Source organism: Camarhynchus parvulus, chromosome 2, assembly GCF_901933205.1.
Source record: "Camarhynchus parvulus chromosome 2, STF_HiC, whole genome shotgun sequence".
In the NCBI taxonomy this organism is placed as follows: Eukaryota; Metazoa; Chordata; class Aves; order Passeriformes; family Thraupidae; genus Camarhynchus; species Camarhynchus parvulus.
Window position 1 is genome coordinate 43,739,083 of NC_044572.1, and position 24,949 is coordinate 43,764,031.

Below are 24,949 nucleotides of genomic sequence, written 5' to 3' on the forward strand. Positions count from 1 at the left end.
AGAGAAAACACATGCATACTGGATTTCAAATAGTGCCACAGGTCCTAAATGCAGCTTGCTTACCTGTGAGTTCTTACAGCTGTCAAAATTTACAAGGGAGGGGCTTCCATCTGAAAAAAATACATGACTTTGGCTAGAGCCATTGTGTTAGACTAATAAAGCTTGGCTTGGCTATCAAACGATGTAAGCAAGCTTGGGGAAATTCCATAAACCTAACTGCTTGTTTCTAAATGTCAAATACAGTTTCATGAAAGGAAGACCTGTGTGCTCCTAAACCTTTGGTATTAAAGTCCATTCTCAGTCTTTGTATCCAAAGGCTGTGTTGGTAACTGCTACTAAAGAATTTCCACTGACTGTTTTGTGACATTTAAGACATCAACTTCTATTTTACTGCATAAGCTACTTTTTTATGTTGTTATTGGTTTAAAACACAGCTGGTATGTGCATGTCTGCTGCTCTGGATTGTTTACCTGTAGCCCTTACTAGCTTAGAGTGAATTGCTTGCATGTCTCCTGGTCATCAGCTACATGCAGATGGCAAACTGAGCCCTAAGGGATGACACAGGCATGCTTTAGCCTAGGCTAGCCTCCACGGCTATCAAAACAGGATACAAGTGAGCAACTGTAATTGCTGTACCAACTGGATACCACTGCTCTCTGCCTTCTAATTAAGGTGTGTTAATGCTAACAGTCTCTCCTAGTTTGCCAGCTGAATCTTGTCTGTTTTTCAGATAATATTTTGAGGGGTTTAAACTATGTAACTTCTTTCTTAGATTTGTTCAGGATCATGCTAGATCAAATTTGATTTGGAACTTCAAAACACGGGAAGAACTGAGAGATACTCTTGAGTCTGAGATGAGAGCATTTAATATTGACAGAGAACTTGGTAGTGCTAATGTTATCTCATGGAACCACCAGGAGTTTGAGGTAAATGACCTGCCATAGGACAAACTGCATCTGTAAAGTATCACTTGAAATGTCACTTCTGTCTCTTATTCTACAAGTGAATCTTGTGTTGATGATCTTGACTGCAAGCTAGATTTTTTGGGGGGTTATGGAATCGGCTCCTAAGTCTTGAATCAGTGAACAGGTACTGGGCAGTGTCACTATCCAGTGTCACTGGGCAAAACAGAAGCTTCTTTAATCTAACAAATGATGCTGTAGAGATTAAACATTTATCAGAATCCGTGGTGTATTCTTGCATTAATAGATAGTCCTTGCACTGTTGTCGAGATAAGTCAAACTTGTTTTTGAGTGTGTTCTATCAGAATTGTTTTGGGTAGTTTCAGAAGTCACTTCTTCCTGATAACAAGTTTGTCTTTATTTCCTTCATATTTCAGTAATCCTGTGTCTCTTAAATACTGGCTTGCCAAATCATGAATAGGTTATAGGGCTAAAACACACTGCATTGTAAATTATAGCAGTATGGTCCTGATTGGCTTTCTCAAAACATCTTGCAAGATGTTTTTAAGTAATGTGCTAATAAACACTTCCTGTACTGTTCTCTTATCTCTGGTAGTGTTGTGGTTCCACACAACAATGTGGTTCTAATTAATGTGTAACGCTTAAGCAAAGCAAGGCCACCCTTAAATTCAGCTACAAGATATTCCTTAGATATTCCCATTGCCCTCCTTGTTAGAGTATGGCTTTCTAGTGAAATTTGAGCTGAGAACTGTTAGTGAAATGAGAACAAACTTGGTTTGGCGAATTTCTCAGCTGGCTGCTCTGCAAATTAGGAAGAACTGCAAGACACCAGGCTAATCTTTTATGAGAGAGCAGTTTTATGTATGCAGTTTATCCCTGTCACACAACTACAGGTTGCTTCTTACATTGATACAGGAAATAGCTAAGACTGGGTTTAGATTCATATTTCTTGCACTGTCATTTGTGTTTCAAAGCTTCCTTCAGGTATAGGTCAGGACTTCTGGGTGTCAGTGTCTGCTATCCTAACTTTTTAGCACTGCAAACTGGGACAGAACCAGAAGTAAAGATTTGAAATTTAGTAATACAGACTTCCCCCATGTACCCTATGCTCCTATGTGGCTTTATGCTGCTGGAATGTAGCAGTAGCATTCTTGCAGCTACAAGCCAGGATACTTTGGGACTGGATTAAACAGCTGCTGTCTCACAGATTTGCTTTTAAATAGTAGTGAAGATGTTATTGGACTATGCTGTGAGTATTTGAACTAGATAGTGGTGACAGAGGCTTTTCTATCAACTGTAAAACCTGTCACTTTGCCAAGGAGGATGGTGGCTTGATACTCCTCTGAAAGCATACCAGTTGGTGGGATATCATTATATGTAATGCTGTGATCAAATCTGTAGATAACGTTGTGCCTCATGACACTAATCTGCAAACTATAGATAAGAAAAACCACTGTAGAGTGGCTTTTGTTGTATGTTAGAAGTACCTCTAACTGAAGTGCTTCCAAATTCTTGTTACCACTGAACGTTGAGGCATTTGTTAAATTTAATGTAGTTGCTCTGAAGTTAATGATGGCTTTTATTGTGCAATTTTACTTCAGCTTCTTGTTTTGTGAACTGATACCTCTAGGCTTTTATTATCCAGCACAATAGCAAGTATAACTAGTAATTAGGTCATGCTTGTATTTCATACTTGCAGTAACATTAAGTGAAATACCTTGCAGTGGAATAAGTACTTATTAAACTTGAGTCACTGAATGCATCATGTGTTATCCAAGTTTAGTTAATAAAACCAGCTGGTATTAAAAACAAGTTAGTTAAAGCTGGAAATGGAGATTTCAGTATGATGAGAAGCTTCATTTATTCAGGGGGGCAGCAATAGCCAGTGACTTTTATTCTGTGGATGTGTGTTTCTTTAACAGAAAACCTACAGATTTCAATTTTCCTACAGCTTAGGAGAGGTTGCTAACCTTGTTGAGTTTTTAGATGCAATCGAGCTCAGTATGGTTATGCGAGCAAAAACTTAGAGAAGGAGAAACAATATATGCTGTTAAGTAAGGTCTTCTGTGTTACAGGTAAAATATGAGTGCCTTTCTGAGGAAATAAAAATAGGGGATTATTATCTAAGATTGCTGCTGGAAGAAGATGAAACTGAAGAGAGTGGAGCAATCAAAAGATCGTGAGACATTATTAAAACCTTATCTCATTCCTAAGGTCTGTGTTTGTTTTCTTTTCTAAAATCTCTTTTCTTTTTTAGATATGAATTCTTTAATGAACTCTACCATCGCTTCTTGCTTACCCCAAAAGTGAATATGAAATGCTTATGTCTGCAAGCATTGGCCATTGTTTATGGAAGGTGTCATGAAGAAATAGGACCATTTTCTGATACTAAGTACATTGTTGGAATGTTGGAAAGGGTAAGAATTATGTTAAATTACTGGATATATTAGTTAACATACTGCTAGTCCAACATATGTTCAGATCCTTCAAGTTACTGTGAAACCCAGGTTTTGGGTTTGCAGCTTGTGAATACTTTTTTCCATGCTGTCAACAGCTGTTCTTAGAATCTCCCTTTGTTTCAGTTTCATTAAAGTTTAACTAAAAAACCTGCTGATCCTAGAGATATTTCAAACTAGTCTCTTTAAGGCCAACAAAATGCAGATGTAACTTCAGCTTGCTTTTGAAAAATGCAGAAGCTTTATGAGAGGAGAATCTTATTCCATATCGCATTATTTCAGAGTAGTGACTTTGAGTCATAGCCCCAGACCTAATGAAATAATAGCTTTAGATGAGCGCATGTGGTGGATTAGATTTGTAGTAGTAGCTGCTTTGCCTATTAAGTGTCTGTTAAGTTATGTCTGACAACTGATTCAGCTTGCAAAAATAAATTTCCATGCAGTCTGAAGGAGTTCTTTCCTTGCATCAGCATGAGTTTTGGCTGTTGAAAGTGAAACTGAACCAGGGTGGTCCCTTGTTATTTTGCCTTAAGCCTTGATAATCTCACCAGGGATGAAATATCAAAGACCCTCTCTGTCTGCTGGCTAAAAGCATTCTCTTTTTCTCTTGTGCTTGTTTCATGTGGTTCACTGGGAATCCAAACATAGTCCTGATAGAACAGTGGACTTGGCGGAATAGTGGATTTGATCCAGGGCAGCATCAGTGTTGGAGGGCAACAAGGCCTTTGCTCTCAGTGGCAGAAAACTACCTTTATTAGCTGTGCACGAAACTTAACATTTAATAGTCATCAGTTTTTCTGGGCATGAAAAAACAATACAGGGCTTTGCAGCTGCAACTATGCTGGCTTTTGAAAGGAACTTCCAGTATGTACTATGAAATACTAAGTTGTTCTTTTCTGCTAAAACAGTGCACTGACAGGCTTGAGCGGGACAGATTGATCCTGTTCCTCAACAAGCTGATCCTCAATAAGGTAAGGTGGCCATGTACACTTAACAACAGTTTATCAGCCTTTTAACTGTATAAAATAGTCTGAAGTAGTCTTTCAGGGTTAAGTTGAACCAAAATTCAGGTACTGAGGAAGTTTTAGAACAATGTTTGATACAGCTTTCTGGAATCTGATAGCTGTTATTTACTAGTGAGAAGCTGAAGGAAACGTGTAGATATTGTGGTGATTGCACCAAATCCAGTCACTTTAGAGAATGATTTGACTTTTTTTGTGGTCACTTCTTACTTGAATAAAACTCTGCAATGCTTAATTGCAGCAATGCTTATCTAGAAAATGCTTTTGGTAACTCAGTTCATTTGTTTACAGAGAAATGTGAAGGACCTTATGGATTCAAATGGTATCAGAATCCTTGTAGATCTTCTTACTCTGGCACATCTTCACACGAGCAGAGCTACAGTCCCTTTACAGGTACGGGGCCTTTGTTTCTTACTACTCATATGTTGCTCTGTGAAAGGGACAATTCTTAAAGAAATCAATGTACTTTTCACATTTCCTGTAGAAATGTGATATTTGCACTGTGAAGCTAAAGCTGTTCTTGTAAATATCCACTTCCAGAGCAACGTGATTGAGGCAGCACCTGATGCAAAGAGGGAGAGTGAGAAAGAATGGTACTTTGGCAATGCTGACAAAGAAAGGAGTGGTCCTTACAGCTTTCAAGAGGTACCTGTCAGCTTCGGACTCACAACTTGACAAATTATTTTTGTCCTGGTGACTGGGTGTGTGTCAAACAGTGAGAGGGACCATAAACAATGCTAAAGAATGTTCTCCAAGTAACTCTTTAAATAAGGATTAAAGCTAGATAAAAGACTTGATGTAATGCCAAGAACTGCAGCCTTTTTGGTAAGACTGCCTACCCCTCCATGCCTCAGTTAGTTTCAACATAATCAACACTTTCTTCTTCGTGATTCCATGACAGAGTTGTGAACACTTAGAAATTTCATGCAACTATAGTAGTGTACCATATAGCAGTTAAAAGCTTGTCATGAATGTGAGTGTTCAGGAGCAAAGGTGGCTCTGAATGCTGAATAAACTAAATTCATCTCTAATCTTGCAATAGATGCAGGAACTATGGAACAATGGGAAGGTGACTTCAAAAACTCGTTGCTGGGCTCAGGGTATGGATGGCTGGCGACCCTTACAGGTCATCCCTCAGCTGAAGTGGTGCTTGCTTGCCAGTGGGCAGCCTGTGTTGAATGAGACTGACCTTGCCACACTTGTCCTCAACATGCTCATCACCATGTGTGGATATTTTCCCAGCAGGTAAGCAGTGATTTTCAGCAGAAGGGGTTAACTTTATCTGGCAGATGTATGAATTAATAAATCCTATCTTAAAGCTTTTCTTAGGAAGTAGTTCATTAAGGAACTCTATTAAAGAGCCTTTTACATGGTAGTAATTAATTCTGTGGGCAAATAGAGAGTTTGTAAATGAGACAATACTAATATTGTGAAAGGAACTGCAAGAATGAATGCACAAGCTATGTGCATTTCTAATGCTATAGGCAGGCTCTTGTTTAACTTAAACAAAACTGCTTTAATGCAGGACACTAAACCACACAAGTCTAATAACAAACTTTGAAGTCAACAAAAAAAAAGACAAAGAATATGGCTTCAATAGTCTAATACTTATGCTTAATAAAACTGTTCATTCTTGAAAGAGAAAAGGCACAAGTGTGCTTACTGCTGACTACTTGATTTTTTTAGGGATCAAGATAATGCTATTATAAGACCTCTGCCTAGAGTGAAAAGGCTGTTGTCAGATAGTACTTGCCTTCCTCATATCACTCAGGTAAGTAACTCTTCAAAAATGTACCTGAATGAGTGAAAGTTTCACTTGCTCTGTCTTCCTCATGTGAATACTTCAGATGAGGTAAATGCATCAAAGAACAATTGTAACATTGTGCAGGTTCCTGACTAAGCAGTTGTTCGTTTCATAGGGTGTTGTCGCAAATTTTGTGCTTTTCAGCCATGGAGAAACTGAAAAGCCAGCTGGACATGGTCTTTATCAACCAGGTCTAGAAGATCACACTTGTAGCAGAGGGGTTTAACGAGATGATCCCCGGAGGTCCCTTTCAACTTTGAATGTTTTTTGATTGACACTTGTTTTTAAGCTGAAGTATTCTTTAACTGTAATACCTATAAATTTCTGGGTTGCCCCAATAATTAGTTAAAACTTCAATTTTGGTTAGATTACTTGCAGCTGATATAAATGCTTGTGTTTGGTTTCAGCTATTACTGACTTTTGATCCTATCCTGGTGGAAAAAGTTGCTGTATTGCTCTCTCATGTCATGCAAGACAACCCTCAGTTACCTCGTTTTTATCTGAGTGGAGTATTCTTCTTCATCATGATGTACACAGGTTCCAATGTACTTCCTATTGCAAGGTGAGGAAAAAGAGTAGCCAAAAGCGCCTCTTGACTACTCATGCTCAGGACTGCTGCCCTACATCTCTGCATGCTCTGGAGAGTGTGGCTTGCTGTAACGAGCATGAAATTCTTCTTCTAGAAGAATTGCCTCCACATGATCTAAATTTAGAAATTCACTAAAAAGTTAATTTCTTATCCTTCCAGAGAGGGAATGAGAATGTGTCTGAAGATACAGTTCTAACAGTACAACTAGGCATGCCTTACTGTAGAATAAGCGATTTACAAGCACTAAAAAGTAGTAAGACAGGCTACACATATATGCTGATGTTGTTTTTGATACTAGACAGTTATTGAAAGAGTTTAAAAAATATAATAGCCTCTTTCAATATTGAAGCCTAAAACAGTTAAAACAGTCTGTACTGCTGGATAATGCACTGCATATTTAGGTAGCTACTGCCATTCTTGTCAGTACTTTCCTTCTAAATGCAGTAGTTCATAACTGGAGTTGTAGGACAGCTTTTTAAGTCTCTTGGACAGTGAAATGCATTGGGCAATGATTGCATGCTTCCATGATGACTCTGGTGTAATAGAACTGTCAGCACTTAGTCTAAAATAATCCTGTGTCATCCCTGCAGTGACGATCTAACAGGGCAGAGGTTGTCTGTGTCTCTATCAGCATCTTTTTTTGTGTGTATAAAAAACCAGCTTTCAGGAGTAAGAGTTTCAAACGGAAATTATGAACATGAGGCAAGATTTATAACACAGGAGTGCGTAGCTTGGTGGAGTTCCCAAGGTTTTAATGAACTTAGTACATAAATTCATACAACTGTTGCAGTTACTCTTTTATCTCAAAGTAAATGTGTAATACCTGCCAGCTGGACTGTGTTGGTCTGCTACTATTCAAGAGTACCTACGTATCAAACAAAAAGAAGATAACTGCTGTTTCTCTTCTAGGTTTTTGAAATACACACATACAAAACAAGCTTTCAAGTCTGAAGAAGTGAGTAAATTGCAACAGTAACTACCTCTGTTTCCAAATGGTTTTGCAGCCTACCTGTAGATGTTTTAACTGGAATTTATCTACTATAAGGGAAAAGGGGGAGAGTTTTTAGGTCTCAAATTATTAAGCAAGACAGAATTCAATTATCTTTGAGATGACCATGTGATCTCTTCTGTAGACAAAAAGTCAAGATATAGTTCAAAGAAGTATACTTGGACATATTCTTCCTGAAGCAATGGTGTGTTATTTAGAAAACTATGAACCAGAAAAATTTTCTGAGATATTCCTTGGAGAATTTGACACTCCGGAAGCAATTTGGAGCAATGAAATGAGGTAACTGTTTTCTGTCAGAGGGACAAATAAATCTGAACTACAGGTTATCTTGAAGAGATATTTGATGTTCTTAAAGAAGGCTGAAAATACCTGGATTCCATGGCTTCCTCTTGTTTGCCTTCTGCAAGGGCAGTGTCCTGCATTGCGCTCTGCTTCAACCAAAAATAACCAGGTCAGGGGAGAGCAGAATTGGCAGTGGGAAGGGGAATATTTCCCTGAATGTCTTAAGTTACTTTTGTGAGTGGAGACTTGGCTGTGTATGTGAAGTGCTTTATACTTACTCATTTATATGTACTTTTTTATTATCAGCACTTATCTATGTGATATACCTCTAATATTCCAGTACATATTAGGGTCTTCCAGAAAGTAAAGAGGTGTTGAGAAAAGGAAAATATCACTTTTAATTGATTTAATACACTAATTTTCATGGTATTTAAATAGCGCTCTAAGAGAATAGGACAGACTCCTATTCTAAATCCCTACTGAAATGTGGGAAACTTCTAAGGAAAACCTTTTCAGAGGAAATCATTGAACATGCTTGTGCAGTGAGTGAGGATTGAGGACTGCTGGGCAAGTGTTAAACTAAACTTTGTCACTTTTAGGCGTCTAATGATTGAGAAGATTGCTGCTCATCTTGCTGACTTCACTCCTCGTCTTCAAAGCAATACAAGAGCCCTCTACCAATACTGTCCCATCCCTGTTATCAACTATCCCCAACTGGAAAATGAGCTGTTCTGTAACATTTATTACCTCAAGCACCTTTGTGATACGCTCAGATTTCCAGACTGGCCAATTAAAGATCCAGTAAGTAAGAAGTATTTTAGGGTTCATTTAGTTCTTGATCTTCCCGTCCTGAAAGTTGATGAAAAGCCCTAAAATATTAACAAAATCAAGTGCTAGGCTTGTTGCAAGTAACTCCTTTATTGTGAATTTTGGTCCACAAGTAAATACATTAAGCCCTACTTTATCTTGAAACAGCATAGTGTTCTTTCTACATAGCAATCTCATAAGTGTATACTTCTTGTGGTGACTACTTAAATAGCAAAATCAAGCATCCAAGCAACTTCAGAGAATGTTCCAGTGAATCTTATTTTGGGAGCGGGGAGAGGGAATGGAAATCGTGACTTTGGGGTTCTTATTTGTCCACGCTGCAAAAGAAACCAAGCTAACATGTCAGTACATTAACTGAAGAGATATTTTTGGTACAAGTCTATGGACTAGATCTGTCTAAGCAGCTTTATTTATTCATGCAGCTTTTCAGTTTCTATAGTATCATGATTTGAGCTGTGTCTTATTTAAGTGATTCTCAGTCTTCAAATTTGAGTCTTACATAGTCATTTTAATCTCAAGGTGCTTTTATCTTGAATAAAATACAGGATTCATTAGTAAAGCAGCATTTTATTAAAAATTATGTATACTGGTGTCACCATAAATGAAACACTAATACGTTGTAATTCTTGAGGTTAAACTGTTGAAAGATACCCTGGAAGCTTGGAAGAAGGAAGTGGAGAAGAAGCCACCTACTATGTCAATAGATGATGCCTATGAAGTTCTTAACCTACCCAGAGGACAAGGCCAGTAAGTTGTCTTCAGGATTTCAAGTTGTATAAATACTTTATATAAAACTCCATGCACTGAACAAACTGAAGTTTCTTATCTTGGTACATGGAATGAGTTAGTGGTACCAGCTCAGTCACGTGTAACACCTGCTTCTTTCACAGTGGAGGACTGCTTTGCTAAAAAGAAAGAAAGCTTGAAAGTACAATTCCAATGTTTGAGAAAACAATTGTTAAAAAGTGTTTAGATAAGCTGAAAATGGGGAAAAGAATGCTCTGAGCTTTGCTCTTTTAAAGGACGAACTTTAACCACAGTGAGCAAAGAATATAGCAGAACTTGAATATGTTCAAAGGAGCTTTTTTCTGTAATAATCCTTCTCCCTCGCCCATGATGCCTTTTTTTCTTGGTGATTATACCCTTAGAATTTTTTGTGTCCTGTCTTCCCACTGGTTTCTGACTTCAGGTCACTAGAACTGAACCAACAGCAGTTTGTTTATACTTCAAGAACTTACTTCAAATGGTGAAATTCTACCTTTCAACACTTGTAGCTCATTTGGATACTTCATTTAAAATATTGAGGGGCTTTGAGCCCCTTGAAAGTATTGAAATACTTTCAGTCTTTAAAATTTCTTCCTATTGTGACCACACAATTACCCCCCATTCAGTGTAAGATGATGAAGCAGAATTTTAAAAATTAAATAGGAGAGCTTTGTAGTTTTCACTCAATTGCACTTAGTGTTAGTACTGTTTTCAGAACCCCAGACTTGTTTTGCTGTGATTGTTTTAGTTTTTTTTGTTATTAAGTGTAATTGAGGGAACTTGTTTTATTGCAGGAATGATGAAAGTAAGATCAGGAAAGCTTATTTCAGGCTGGCTCAAAAATACCACCCAGACAAGAATCCAGAAGGCAGGGTATGTACAGCACAAATTTATGGTGTTAATAAAATGGGAACATATTCAGCTCTTAGGTATATTAAGAATTTTGAAATGCACAGTTAAATTGTCTTTCTTCCTTTTAAAAGCTATACTCTAGGCGAATGATAAAATACAGATTAATGCTACAGATTAATAATTTAACTACTACCATTCAAGGATTTAGGATTTCTACAGTAAACTGGTGTAGTCAGGTCAGACTCATATCTCAGAAATGGCCTTGTTTAGAGAGTTACACAGGACCTAAACAAGCTACTTGCTCCGTTTCAGAGACTGACTACATCCTCTGCCCATTCTCATAATCCAGCTGTACTTACTGCTTTTGTCATAGTATGATTGACTTAAAGTCTCTTACCTAGGACAGAGTTCAGGAGACAAAAGAAAAGTAATCTATCAACCAGTGTTTGCAGTATTTCCTGAAGTGCAGTGAGGCAGCAAAGCTAGTGCTGTTGCTAGTAACCTGAAATGCTTTATTTTACTTGCACTTAAACTATGCTCCAGTAATTTAGAGTGTTCTTAACAACACTTATGGGTATTTCTCCTTATTGGCAGGATATGTTTGAAAAAGTTAATAAAGCATATGAGTTTCTGTGCACAAAGTCTGCCAAGGTGATAGATGGGCCAGATCCAGAAAATATAATTTTGATCTTGAAAACTCAAAGCATCCTCTTCAACAGGCATAAGGAAGGTAAGCATGCTGCCTCAGTGTTTTATGTTCATTTATTTAGAGGTCACTTCAGTCAGCTTTAATCTCCTCTCTTCTTTAGTCTGTGCTCTGTTGATCTGGTTTCTGACTTGCCACAGCACTATGTAGCTATGGTATAGGGCTTCAAATTAGGACTTTTTCTTCTATGAAATAAACTAATCTGCAGTAAAACTTAATTCAAAACAGCATGAATAGCTCTTTGAAGTGCTCTGCTCCAATACTAATTACTTTCAATCCTCCTCTGTACAGAGAATTCTGTCTATGCAGAAAAATCCTCTCTAGTACTCAGTCACCCAGATGCTGGTTATACATGAGATTACATCATCTGGCTCTTGACAATGAGCCATTCTTGCCGGAATCCTGACCAGTGTTAGAGTCCTTGGCTGAGTGTGCTGCAACACAACCTATCTCATTGCTCAGTTGGGAAAGAGGGATAGCTAGACCACCCTTACACTTGGCTCCAGCTACAGTCCCAGGCTGGTAGCTGCTGCCATGTCCAAGTCTTGCAAAGCCAACAGTGTTTTGCTGTTTAAGTGTTACATTATAATGGTGAGCTAAGAACCTCAAGTGCAGTCCTGGTCCTGTCAGTTAGGTGGAGCTAGGGATAGCATTGGTATAGACTTAAATGTGTTGGCTTGCAGTTGGCTCCATATGAAAAATGAAATTATGCTTTAGCACTACTGTATTCTAGAGGAATAAAAAATGCAATTTAAAACTTTAAATTGTTATGTCTAAACTGGACAAGGTCCTTATAGGCTTGTTGTTAGGCAGTCCTAGCCCAAGACAGAGACCAAGCTATACTTGAGTTTCTCTGGAGAGAGACAAGTATCATTGGGATGGCTTTGAGCTTGGGGGCTTACTGAGCTGGAGATAAGCCTTTTTGATCTTAAATGAGTTCTTCCTGTGAAGCTCTGTTAGCTTCTAGCATGAGCAGTTCTATGTGATGTGGAGTTAGATTGTGTGGATTGCTCAGTCTTCTTCCAGATTCCCTGGGTGTTTGGCTTCCTTTCCTAGTCCTTGTATGTCTGATATATCTTCCACCAATAATTTTGTGGTGGCTTAAATTGCTTAGACTGTGCATATACATAAGCTTGGACTTTTTTTCCTCTTTCAGATTTGAAACCTTACAAGTATGCAGGCTATCCTATGCTGATAAAGACCATTACCATTGAAACATCAGATGACCTTCTGTTTTCCAAAGAATCTCCACTGTTGCCTGCTGCTACAGAACTTGCTTTTCATACTGTCAGTTGTTCAGCATTAAATGCAGAAGAACTGAGGAGAGAAAGTGGAATTGAGGTAAATGTAAAGAAATTTGTTGAAAGGCATGCTTTTAGTCTTAACTTTTCCATAGCTAGAAATCTTAGATTCTCATTGCCTGGGAAATCAGATGTAATTGAGAATCACTTTTGGTCCTGAGACACCTGTTATTCTTAACATCTCAGATATTCTGGATACAGTAGGAGAAACATCTTGCAGAGTATGCCCTTTTCTGGACCTAGGCTTGCCTATTGAACTGTGGATAAGCAAGCTGCATACAAAGTTTCTCTACTCCTTTACAAAACTGCTACATTTTTTATGGGAAAGAATAGATAAATGTGAACAAGTCACTTGAGTAGAAGGCCTTTTCATTGCACATATTACAGTATTAGAAACATGTGGGTTGGAAAAGATGCTGAAGATCATGGAGTTCAACTGTTAATCCCAACTTTTGCAGGTTCCACTAAATCATATCCTCATGTCTTTTTAATTACCTTCGGGGATGGCAACTCAGCCACTTGCCTTGGCAGCCTGTTCCAGTGCTTGACCACCCTTTCAGTGAAGACATTTCTTCTAATATCCAATCTAAACCTTCTCTGGCACAACATGAGGCCATTTCCCCTTGTCCTGTCTTTTGTTTCTTGGGAAAAGAGACCAATCCCCACCTTACTACAGCCTCTTTTTAGGTGCTTGTAGAGAGTGATAAGGACTCTTCTTAGCCTTATTTTCTCAGGTTTAAACAACCCCTACTGCCTCAGCTCCTCCTTATCAGATTTGTGCTCCAGAAACTTCCCCAGCTCTGTTGCCTTCTCTGGACATGCTCCAGCACCTCAATACCTTTCTTGTAGAGAGGGACTGAAAAATGAGCACAGCATTCAAGGTGCAGCCTCACCAGCGCTGAGTACAGGGGGACAATCACTGTGCTGGTCCTGCTGGCCATGCTGTTGCTGATCCAGGCCAGGATGCCATTGGCCTCCTGGGCACACCCTGGCTCATGTTCAGTGGCTGTTGAGCAGCTCCCCCATGTCCTTTTTTGCCAGGCAGTTTTCCAGCCTCTCTGCCCCCAGCCTGTAGTACTGCATGGGGTTCTTGTGACCCAAATGCCAGACCCAGCACTTCACCTTGTTGAACCTCACACAGCTGGCCTTGGTCCATTGGTCCAGCCTGTCCAGATCCCTCTGTAGAGCCTTCCTGCCTTCCAGGAGATCCACACTCCCACACAGCTTACTGTCATCTGCCCACTGACTGAGGTGTTAGCTCACATGTGAGAAGACTGTCAGCTCTTAAAGCATCAATGGTTATTACTAGCACTTACAAGGAATTTTGCACTACGAACCACTTATGCAAGCAGCAGATTTTTGTCAAATGTTTCCTTTCAGCCATTAAAAATGACTTTATGAGCTAATGTTTTGTTTTTGCTGGCTTTTACCTCTTTTTGTTGTGACTGAATTTGTGCATCATCCAATCCTCACAGGTATTGCAAGAAGCATTTAATCGTTGTGTAGCAGTCTTGACTCGATCTAGCAAACCAGATGATATGTCTGTACAGGTGAGTTTAAAGCAGCAGCTTTAAATGAGTGTATGGTCTTCTCAGAAGATTGCATTGTGTATGTATATGTATAATACGATAATAAAACCAAGTGTGTGTGTATAGATAATAAAAACATGGATCTAGTGTTGTACATATAAAAATACAATTATAAATATGCATTTTTTTCTCCTCTTGGAACCAATAAAATATTGTGTTTTGTAGGTATGTGGATACATTAGTAAGTGTTATAGTGTTGCAGCTCAGTTTGAGGAATGCAGAGAGAAGATTACAGAAATGCCTAACATAATTAAGGACCTCTGTAGACTACTGTATTATGGCAAGGTGAGTGCTCCTTTCCTTTGTCCAAATGGGTGTTTAACTGTTAAATGTTTGGGAGAATATTCTGGGTTTTGGGCAGATAAGGCAGTCACAGAATCATAGAATGGTTTGTGTTGGAAGAGACATTAAATTCATCTAATTCCAATTCCCCTGCCGTGGGCAGGGACACCTTCCACTAGACCAGATTGCCTGGACCTGCATCCAACCTGGCCTTGAACACTGCCAGGGATGGGGCATCCACAGTTTCTCTGGGCAACCTGTTCCAGTGCCTCACCACCCTCACAGTAAAGAATACTTCCTAATATCTGGTCTAAACCTACTTTCTCTGTTTGAAGCCTTTTCCCCTTATCCTGTCACTCCATACTGTTGTAGGTCCCTCTCCCCCTTTTGTGCAGGCTCCCTTCAGGTACTTGAGGGCCCAATTAGGTCACCTTGAAGCCTTCTCTTTTCCAGGGTGAAAAAACTCAGTTCTCTCGGCCTTTCCTCATAGTTGCAGTGCCTGGTCAAACCCTTCTGTAAGATCCCAGCAAATCATGAGATACAGAACTCAACTACCTTGTTTAAAGACTTGTATTTGAATCCATTTAAACTGTAGATTTAAACTGCAGCCACTCTAAAGATTCAGCTACTTTTGCCTTTTAACTGACACATCAGGCAGCTTGGCTTACTGTACTAAATCAGCAGATAAAAGTACTACAACTAGGCCTTGCATAAGCAGATAGACTCTAAAGTCAGCATAAACCCTGGGAACATTATTTAAGAAGTTTGCTTGCCATTTAGCTCTTTTGAACTTGCCTCATGTTATAAAAATGATTAGTTTTGTCTGAATTAAAACAGGAAAGCTTGTCTTTAACTTTTCATGTGGGGTGTGTGAAAACGGAAGACTAAAACCAGATTCTAGTAATTGACTGTATATGCTTGTGTGCTCTTTAGTCCCTGCAGGACAAATGTATTGCTGTAAAAAACTCTCCTGGCAATCTCTGCTGCACTTCTGAGTTGCTTTCCTAGCAGTTCGTCAATGCTTCTTTCTAATCATATGAAATAACTATTCAAGTACTCTTCCTTTTGAAAGATGCTGACTAATTAGCCTTGTTGTTGGTTACCAATACTACAGCTGCAGATATTATGTCTACTTCAGTTTTGTCTCTGGGTTGCTTAGATAGTACTGCAGAATTAGCAAGTTTGGTTTTTTAAATCTTATGTACAGAAACCAGTTGGCATTCTTTGGTTACAGGCTTTAAGGCAAACTTCTTTTTTCTCCCCCCAGACCATACCACGAGTAGCTGCTTTAGGAGTAGAGTGTGTTAGCTCCTTTGCCTTAGATTACTGGCTACAAACACATTTGTTCCAAGCTGGAGTTCTGTGGTACTTACTGGGTTACCTCTTCAACTATGACTATACACTGGAGGAGAGCGGGATTCAGAAAAGTGAAGATTCAAACCACCAGGTAATGTTGCTGAGGTGCTGTCAACAATCAGTGGCTGTTGTTTGCCATCTCGTACTAAGAGACCAAGTGTATTCAAATATTTGTTAGAATCATTGAATAGCATGAAGAGTAACATCAACAGAGTTTTAGAAGGGATTTTTTTGCATGGTGATGAGTATTCTTTGAGTTGTTTCTTCTTGTTGTTGTTGTTTTTGTTTTTTAAAGCATTCAACTGTTAAAGCTGCCAAAGCCCATGATTTCTAATGGACTTCATGCAAGACACTTTTACTCTATATCAAACAGTATAAAAGTAAATTTTTGCTATCAGAAGAAAGCTCTAGGTTTTCTCAAACTGTCTCCATATTTTTCAGGAGGTAGCAAATAGCCTTGCTAAGCTCAGTCTCCTGGCCCTGAGTCGCCTTGGAGGGTATCTTTCTGATGAACAAGCTACTCCTGAAAACCCAGCGATCAGGAAAAGCTTGGCTGGAATGTTGACACCCTACATTGCAAGAAAACTTGCTGTGGTCAGTCCTACTGAGGTAAGCAAAACTTTCTCTAGTGATTTATAAAGGGAGCAGCTGGTCACTTCTAAAACACTGAACTCTATTAGACCAAATTGATACTGAGAACAGCAGTGTGATTTTTATTTGCAGTTGAGGTAACTGCAGGGAAACAAAACCGGTTCAGCCTCAAACACTATGGACAGGAACAGTGCTTTATAGACTAATATTTGCAAAACAAATCCGGGAACAAAAAAGTAGAGTTAATTGTTCAAGGCTTGAGGGCATAATGATGATGGAGAGCAAGGGTTAAACTTAACTCTTTAAAAGTGGAGCCAAGGAGGTCATCTGTAAAGACATACTGCAGGTAGTTGCTTTTCACTGTCAAAAATGGATGGAAAATCTGAAGTGTGTCTCAGAGCAGAACAAAGAGAAAATGAAAATTTAGATTGTATATTACTACATAACTTGCACATACTGTTTTTCCTGTATGTTTTTCCAATATGGGAAGTTTCCTACTTTAAACTTGTTTGTGTAGTTAGTCTAGCTGTTCATGGGATTACCATGAAACATGCTGATTACTGTGCATAATGATCCAAAACTGGTGTAAATGTGTTACAATGTGTAAATTCCTTTTCTTAGACTCTGAAGATGCTTAACAGTAACACAGAGAACCCCTACTTGATCTGGAACAATGGGACACGAGCTGAATTACTTGAGTTTTTGGAATCTCAGCAGGAAAGCATGATTAAGAGAGTAAGATACTCTTTACTTTAAATCCCAGTACTAGTTTAAAAAAAAAAACTGTTTTGTGTTTTCCTATATCCTCTTGGGATGCAATTGTATGGTTAATACAAGTATCCATTGTTGTCTGACCCAAAGTCACTTTCTTCATTCCATAGTTTATAAAAGAAAACGAAAAACCCTAAGATTTTGCTTGTTCATTTTGTGTTATGTTTCAGTCTGAGCTTCTGACTTGCTGAAGCATTAACTTTTCTGTTCAAGTATTGCCTATTTCATGATGGGATTATAGCTTTATGCTTCCTACAAGATTATTTTTTTGTCTGAGCTTGTGCTGCTTATCTCTTCTTAAAGGGTGATTGTGACAAGAGCTATGGGTCTGACTTTGTCTTCAGTGACCATGCAAAGGAACTTATTGTGGGAGAGGTTTTTGTTAGAGTCTACAATGAGGTCCCTACCTTCCAACTAGAGGTGAGATGTAGCTAAAATTTTTTCTGTTAAAAATAGTGTTTGGACTGCTACTTCTTCCTGTTTATCTGTCAGTGCAAACGGAATGAAGGAAATACAAAATGTTATGGAAATTTCCTTCAAGATCAGCATGTTATGAGAAAGCTCTTTACTGGAGCAGAATAAATTGAAAGACTAAGTCTGTCATAAAGTTGTGCTCTTCAGATGTCTTAATGACTTCTCTCTACAAGCTTGTGATGCAGACACTTGGGTTGATTCAGTAATTCCAGGAGGTGCCTATTGGCTTTACAGTCAATCTCTATGTATGGGCAAACACACACCTGTTGGAGTAGTGCAGCTTTTAACTGTATGTTTAGATAGAAATAGGGTTTAATGTGACCCAGGTGTTATAGTGATCATAGAGAAGATCTGCCTGTCTAGAAGAAAGGAATATGTGAAATGTAGAAGTTACTTGCATACATTTTCTTCTACTATGAGTACTGTTGCACCACACAGCTAAAAATGCTGTCATCTGTACTTCAAAGCTCCCTAAAGCATTTGCAGCAAGCCTCTTGGATTACGTAGGCTCACAAGCACAGTACCTTCATACGCTCATGGCGATAACTCAGACTGGGAAAGTGGAGTCCAATCAACACGGAGATCGCTTACGGAGAGTTGAAATGGCCCTGGAGGCTCTGAGAAACGTCATAAAACACAACCCAGGTAGGCTTAAATCTGAACTTCCCCTGTATACTCTTCTGTGGGCAGCCTTAAAAACTCTGAACCTCTGTAGTCTGTATCTTGCAGTGAGAAAGAAGCTGACAGACTTTAACATTGTTAGTAAGCCATATGAGCTTGCTGGCTTTTTCCCTTACCTGGAAAACACTGTCAGTAAATGTAGCAAAATTTTGGGTTAAATTCAAGCTTTATCTGTTTTCATATCTGAATCATTAGGTTTTAAATGTAATTAAATTCTGCTGTTGCTAGGAAGACTTAAACTTCTTGAAAGAAACTTTCTGTAATCCTTCAAAGAATCTTCAACTGTTTTTTAAATTTCCTTGCATCATAAAATCTTCCTTGAACTGAGTACTTTGTGCTAGTTAACCTAAATGGCATCTATGTTACGGCTGTAGTAAAGCAAGAGGAGAAGATGCTCTTGAGAGTGGGCAGCAAAGTTTAATGAGCAGGCATCAATGTATATACTGGAAAAGCCTGAGATAAATGATTAGGATGTTTTCCTACTGTATTATATGCTACTTCTGAAAGCAAACCATGTTACTATTGTAGCATCTAATAATTGCTGGTTGGGATGTTCTCCATGCTTGCAATTATAAACCTGAAGGCAGCTGCTCCTGCAAGCCTGCTCTGAGCTGGGACATTCTAAAAGGGCAAGTGTCTTTGAAGACAATAGATTTTGATGGTCAGTGATAAATAAAATTACGGAATTTGTTTAGTTGTTTTATAAGAATGCAAGTAACTAGGTAGTCCAAGAATTACATCACTTACTTTCCTTGGAGTGGGGAGTTACCCTCTTGTTTTTGAGATATTGTTGACCTGAAATTCTGTGGAAGCTAGATTAATAGAGAGGAGTCCATAATCTTCTAACTCTGTAGCAGGTGCTGTCCTGTATGAGTTATTTAAACTTCTGTGGCTGACTACTTGCAGCTGTGTAGTCTTTAACACCTCTCTGTATGGTGAAATATGGGCATGGGAATTGGCCTTCAGTGAATGCTTTGGCTAGCATGGAGAGTAACTTATTTGGTCTCTTGCAGGTTCTGAGTGTGAATGCATAGGGCACTTTAAGTTGATATTCTCCCTTCTGCGTGTTCATGGAGCTGGCCTGGTGCAGCAGTTGGCTCTGGAGGTAAAAATTAAACCAACCAAAAAACAAACCAACCCCCACAAACTCCCAACCTCCCTGTCTGGATGCTTTATGTAATCACCATAAACAAACTTGGTTGTGTAGCTGTTAGAGTAGCATCTAAAAATGCTAAGACTGGGGCTCCAAGATGTCAGTTCCTCCTTGGAGGAACATGTGTCATGCGTGTGTCTTTGCATCCTTCTTGCCTGAAGTGACAAAACAATTTGGTGGCAGGAATAAATGTTGTAAATATCAGTTCTGGCAGCCAGTGAATTGGCTGACTTCATACACTGGGTTTTCTGAAGTGTCTGAATAGCTGAAGTATAATCAAGTGCTGTTTCTGATCTTTTGCAGGTAGTGAACATAGTAACAAGTAATCAAGAATGTGTTAACAACATTGCTGAGGCAATGGTCCTTGCCAATTTACTGGCACTCCTGCATTCCTTACCTTCAAGTAGGTACCATAGGATTCTCCATCTTGCAAGGGAAGGGGTTTCCAACTCAGGAATTTATAAGAATGCAGCTGGCTGAAATTAGCTCTGAGTTTTAGGCTACAATGGTCTTGTTAGCTTTATAGGATAGAGAGCTGGGTTATGAATAGAAGCTACAGTAAGAACACCTATATATTGGAACAAAGCTTTCCTCAGGCTTCCCAGCTGTTGCTGTGCTCCATTCCAGTTGCTCAGCTATTAATGAGAGCAGTAAAGATAGTACTGCAATACATCCTCAGTGAAGCGTGGTGTTTCTATGCCCAGTCCTAATAACATTCTTTAGCTATCAGTTATTCCCCTGCTAGATAAGAAAAGCAGAGCTACCAAACAGGAATCACCATTTTTTTAAAGAACGTGACAGGAAGCAGGAATAGAAATAGATAATTTTTTAAACGAATGGAAAATTTAGACCATCTCTGTCATCACAGGCTCTATGCTATGCTAAGTCACTTCTGTCAGCTGATTTAAACATTAGTGACTATCATATCCAAAGCTAACAAGGATGGTTTACAAAAATGTTGTGTATGACCAGTTTTTTGTCTTAAATGTGTGACCTGACACATAGGAAATGCAGGTACTCTGATTACTTCTGAATTGTGTAGTGTTCCATTGACAAATTATTCCTGGGAATTTAGCTAATTAGCATCTAATTAAGAAGTTAGGCTGTATTAGAATGTGTGATTGATTTGACATTCGTTAACTAATGTAGTGTAAGCAGAAATCCCTAAGCTTGTAATTTTCCAAAGCTTTATTGCAGTTTTGGTACAGTTTTCTGTTGAGATCAGTTACATTTATCTTCCCTTATTCATTCTCTGTGACATAAAGTTCTCAATGCTCTTTATTTTGACAGGTCGGCAGCTTGTCCTTGAAACTTTGTATGCTCTGACATCTAGCACAAAAATAATTAAAGAGGCCATGGCAAAAGGTACAATACTACGCTGAAAGCAAATGTGTCTGCAACAATGGGCCTAAAGTGCATGGAGTGGCTCCGTCCAGTTCTCTTGAACAGTGGGCCTAAAGTGCATGGAGTTCAGTCCAGTGACTCTTCCCTTTAAAATAATCAGTGTGGAATTGGAGAATTTTTGCTAATTGTGACCAGAAAAATATACTAAATTGAATGCTCCCTATCTCTTTGTTACAGGTGCTTTAATCTACTTATTAGATATGTTTTGCAACTCAACTCATCCGCAGGTCCGAGCCCAAACAGCAGAGCTTTTTGCTAAAATGACTGCAGATAAGCTGGTGGGTCCAAAGGTAAGAATTTTAACAGCTCATGTTGGAACTCTTTCTTGATATTACCTGCATCTCTCTAAAGGTGAGCAAAAAAATCCTCTTCTATATCTGAAACACTCATGTAAGGAGCAATCGGGCTTTTTCAAAATAATTTAACTTTTAATCTGTGAGCAGACTTCTAGAAGCTGCTGTATGTACAGTAACTTGTATAAACAATTTGGTTTCCATTTGTAATGACTTTACAGTAGAGACCTAGATTTCAGTGTCACTGGCTATTGCTCTTTGAAATTATGGCACTGTTTTATTTTATGGTGTTGTGGTCTAGCACTTGACAATTCTTGCATTAAAGACAGTTGGACATTGTGGAGTTTTCTATTTCTGTAAGCTTGTCCTGCCAGTTAGTGTGTCATATGATAGACTAAGTGTCATTTATGTTCATCCCTTCTAGGTTAGAATCACACTAATGAAATTTTTACCTGGAGTCTTCATGGATGCCATGAGAGACAACCCTGAAGCTGCTGTTCATATCTTTGAGGGAACCCATGAAAATCCAGAATTAATTTGGAATGACAGCTCCAGAGAGAGAGTATCAACAACAGTTCGAGAAATGATGCTTGAGTATGTGGAAACCTTCTGACTCAGTTATCTTTAACTGAGACACTCTGGCAGTAAGCCAGAGTAGCTGTAGAAGAGCTGTGAGACAGAGCTCTGCCTGTAAAAAGTAGTATTCTTGCAAGCCAGACTTCAGTGAAATAAACTTGTTCACTGTTTGTGTACTGTACCAGTAAGTCAGTGATGCAGTTTGTGCACAGTCCAGGTATTTGCTCACTGCTGTAGGATTTGGAGAGATACAATGGGGGTAGAACAGAGCTTAGAAACTGAAGCTGCTTCACAATGATGGAGGGAGACTAAGGTGTCAAGTAGAGAAGACAACTGCTTCTTTTACTGCTCATTAAAACTTACTTTCTTTTTAAAGGCACTTTAAACTTCAGAGGGACAACCCTGACACTAACTGGAAGGTAAAAGTATACTGTTTCTGCTTTGGGTGTGTCCAGGGAGGCTGTGAGCCACATGATAATAGATGCTTGTATTGGAATCTTAATAGGCTTTTCTCTTAAAGTACTAACAGGAGTTGACTGCTGTGCTGTAAACGTAACTGTTCATAACTGAAAACATAACTGGTTTAATGTTGAATTGATGCTATTGTTACTACTTGCAGCTTGAAATGAGACACTTACGGGTAAAACCACTGTCAGCATACTCTGAATATTTTGATAGTTAGGTGATTCTAAAACTCATCAAAAGTCAGCAGCAAAGGAGGCATCACTGGCTTGCTGAAAAAAGTCCTGTCAATATGCAGCCATAGTAAGCTTGCTCTTGGTAAATGTGGAGTAACTTTAGTAAGTCACTCGGTCTCAAAAAATATTCGAGTCCTTAAGCCATTCCCTCACATCAGGCCCATCAATGAGGTGTTTCAGTATGTAGTGATTCCTAGTACCTGTGAAAAGCTAGACATTATTTCCTTCCAACAGTCCTCTAGTTCAACATTAAACCAGTTTCTAAACACATCATAATGTCTGTTTTGATCCAGATAAAAACTGGAAGCTTCCCTAGAGTGATGGTGAGAAACCTTTCCCTGAAGTGTGCAAGGAAGGAAAGAGATGTTGTATCATCAGCCATGTTGCTGGTGCTTCTCTTGAACTAGGGTTTGTCACTGTTACAGTTGTAGGTTCAGTTAATTGTGTTCTTTGAAAGCAAAGTTCACTGTAATGGTACTGCCTGCACTGCACTGTGCTTTCTGCTGTCACTTCTTACCTCATGTTCTTTCAAGATGAAGGGTTTATTGGCCTTGCACAGCTCTGTTTCGGAGAATGCAGTTAGTGACCCTGACCACTTAGAGAAACAGTTTTAGGTCTCTCAAATACCCTTGTCAATAACTTCTACTTTACAATTCAACAGCTGCCTGAAGACTTTGCTGTGGTGTATGGTGAGGCAGAAGGTGAACTTTCAGTGGGGGGAGTCTTCCTCAGGATTTTTATTGCCCAGCCGGCCTGGGTTTTACGGAAACCAAGAGAATTTCTCATTGCACTGTTGGAAAAGTTTACTGAACTACTGGAGAAAAATAACCCCCATGTAAGATGATTTTTTTTCTGAATCTATGCTTTGAATTTGTTTAGCATTCTTAAGTTTTTAGTCTTTTAGTTTCTGATTAGCTTTGATTCTCACATTTTATTCCCATTATAAATGGGGTTTTCTGTCTGCTTTCTGACTCTCTGTAAAAGTGTGTTGATATGTTTAGGCAACTTCTGAATATGAGTCAAGGTTTTTAAAGTTCCTGAAGCCATAGAATTACCTTCAGTTAAGTCTTAGAGACTTATTTTGTGCTAGAGATGAGGCTTAACGAATGAAGTGTCTTTTAATTATTCCATGACTGACCAACCTAAAAAAATGGCACTCAATCTACACCACCTAAAAATTTTCTGTTCTTGAGACTTCTGTTGTCCTTCTGCAACACTTAAGTTCCCACTCTGGTATAAATTATGTGACTAAGGCTGCCACCTTAGTTAGTGTAATGAGTACAGGAAATGTGTTACAGTTTAAAAATTAATTTTTAAACAGTGTTCAGACAGGTTCTGTGTTAGACTTGCAGGATGGAAACTAACTAGCATGTTGAATAAAACAGGCACCTTTATTACAAAGATGTGACAGCAGATCGTAGAGGCATGCAGAATACTTAGGGCATGACGAGTCCTTCTGCAAAGACTGCAGAATCCTTTAGGAATTCAGGTGGTCAGCCAAACATCCATGCTATCAGTGCTTCCACCAACCAACTTAGCCAGATACACTGGATTCTCAATATGCTAGAAATAGTGCTTAGGAATTCCTGTGTGATCTGTCTTTGTGGAACTGGTGAATGTTTGCCACTATTGGAGCTGATAATCATGTTCTTCACTTGTTGCTTTAACAGTTTGAGAACAAAGTGATATAAAAGCATTAGGGAAAAGAATTTATAATGCAAAGCAAGTGAGAAATGTTGTTATTGTGATGATACTTTACTGAGTTACACTTTCTGTTGATTCTCAATTTTCTGCAGGGGGAAACTTTAGAAACCATTACCACAGCAACTGTGTGCCTGTTCAGTGCCCAGCCTCAGCTAGCTGATCAAGTTCCTCCTCTTGGTCATCTTCACAAGATAATCCAGGCTATGAATCACAAGAACAATGCCATTCCTAAAAGTGCCATTCGTGTCATGCATATATTGTCAGACAATGAGGTACTGAATCATTTAAGTGCTTGAGGGGAGAAAAGCATAGCTGGAGTTATTTGTATGGTTTAGTAGTGTTCCTAAAAGGGCATTATTCTAACTGTAAATACGGTGTAGCAAGTGAGCAGGGACCTATAGCTAATAATGGAGAATTGTAGATTTAACACTAAGAAATGTGTGGTGTTGGCTGACCATATCTGCAATAACCATTAATCTTGGCATAAAATAGAGTCCACAGGATGTTTCTCTTTCTACAGCTTTGTGTTAGAGCAATGGCATCGCTGGAGACCATTGGCCCTCTCATGAATGGAATGAAAAAGAGATCAGATGTGGTTGGGATAGCCTGTGAAACACTGAATCGAATGTTTCAGAAGGAACAAACTGACTTAGTAGCCCAAGTAAGTAGTACATTCTCAGATTGTAAAAATGTGGTATATTTAAACTGTTCAACTTAAATGGCATCTGGGGAGCCTCCTGGACACTTAACTAATGTGCTTTTCTTGCTGGAAAAGTTTTCTATGTAAAATGCAGACCTGTTCAAGGATGTTACCTGAGCATTGAAGCTTAATGCACAGGG

The 24,949-nt window shown here is 38.9% G+C and overlaps 1 protein-coding gene across 2 annotated transcripts in view; it reads left to right on the forward strand.

Moving 5' to 3' along the window:
• DNAJC13 (DnaJ heat shock protein family (Hsp40) member C13) overlaps positions 1-24,949 on the forward strand; it is a 56,304-nt gene that overhangs the window by 26,033 nt on the left and 5,322 nt on the right. For both annotated transcript variants that reach the window (XM_030969871.1, XM_030969876.1), the window contains 32 exons: positions 773-926; positions 2,999-3,102; positions 3,181-3,340; positions 4,288-4,350; positions 4,693-4,794; positions 4,942-5,046; positions 5,444-5,646; positions 6,088-6,172; positions 6,613-6,767; positions 7,704-7,749; positions 7,928-8,082; positions 8,685-8,886; positions 9,545-9,660; positions 10,473-10,551; positions 11,125-11,260; positions 12,393-12,577; positions 14,013-14,087; positions 14,292-14,411; positions 15,676-15,855; positions 16,206-16,373; positions 16,977-17,090; positions 17,430-17,546; positions 18,068-18,245; positions 19,295-19,386; positions 19,738-19,837; positions 20,725-20,799; positions 21,016-21,128; positions 21,556-21,725; positions 22,084-22,126; positions 23,067-23,240; positions 24,202-24,381; positions 24,630-24,770. In XM_030969871.1, coding sequence (XP_030825731.1) covers positions 773-926; positions 2,999-3,102; positions 3,181-3,340; positions 4,288-4,350; positions 4,693-4,794; positions 4,942-5,046; positions 5,444-5,646; positions 6,088-6,172; positions 6,613-6,767; positions 7,704-7,749; positions 7,928-8,082; positions 8,685-8,886; positions 9,545-9,660; positions 10,473-10,551; positions 11,125-11,260; positions 12,393-12,577; positions 14,013-14,087; positions 14,292-14,411; positions 15,676-15,855; positions 16,206-16,373; positions 16,977-17,090; positions 17,430-17,546; positions 18,068-18,245; positions 19,295-19,386; positions 19,738-19,837; positions 20,725-20,799; positions 21,016-21,128; positions 21,556-21,725; positions 22,084-22,126; positions 23,067-23,240; positions 24,202-24,381; positions 24,630-24,770 — 4,090 coding nt within the window. The remainder of the gene's footprint in view (positions 1-772; positions 927-2,998; positions 3,103-3,180; positions 3,341-4,287; positions 4,351-4,692; positions 4,795-4,941; positions 5,047-5,443; positions 5,647-6,087; positions 6,173-6,612; positions 6,768-7,703; positions 7,750-7,927; positions 8,083-8,684; positions 8,887-9,544; positions 9,661-10,472; positions 10,552-11,124; positions 11,261-12,392; positions 12,578-14,012; positions 14,088-14,291; positions 14,412-15,675; positions 15,856-16,205; positions 16,374-16,976; positions 17,091-17,429; positions 17,547-18,067; positions 18,246-19,294; positions 19,387-19,737; positions 19,838-20,724; positions 20,800-21,015; positions 21,129-21,555; positions 21,726-22,083; positions 22,127-23,066; positions 23,241-24,201; positions 24,382-24,629; positions 24,771-24,949) is intronic.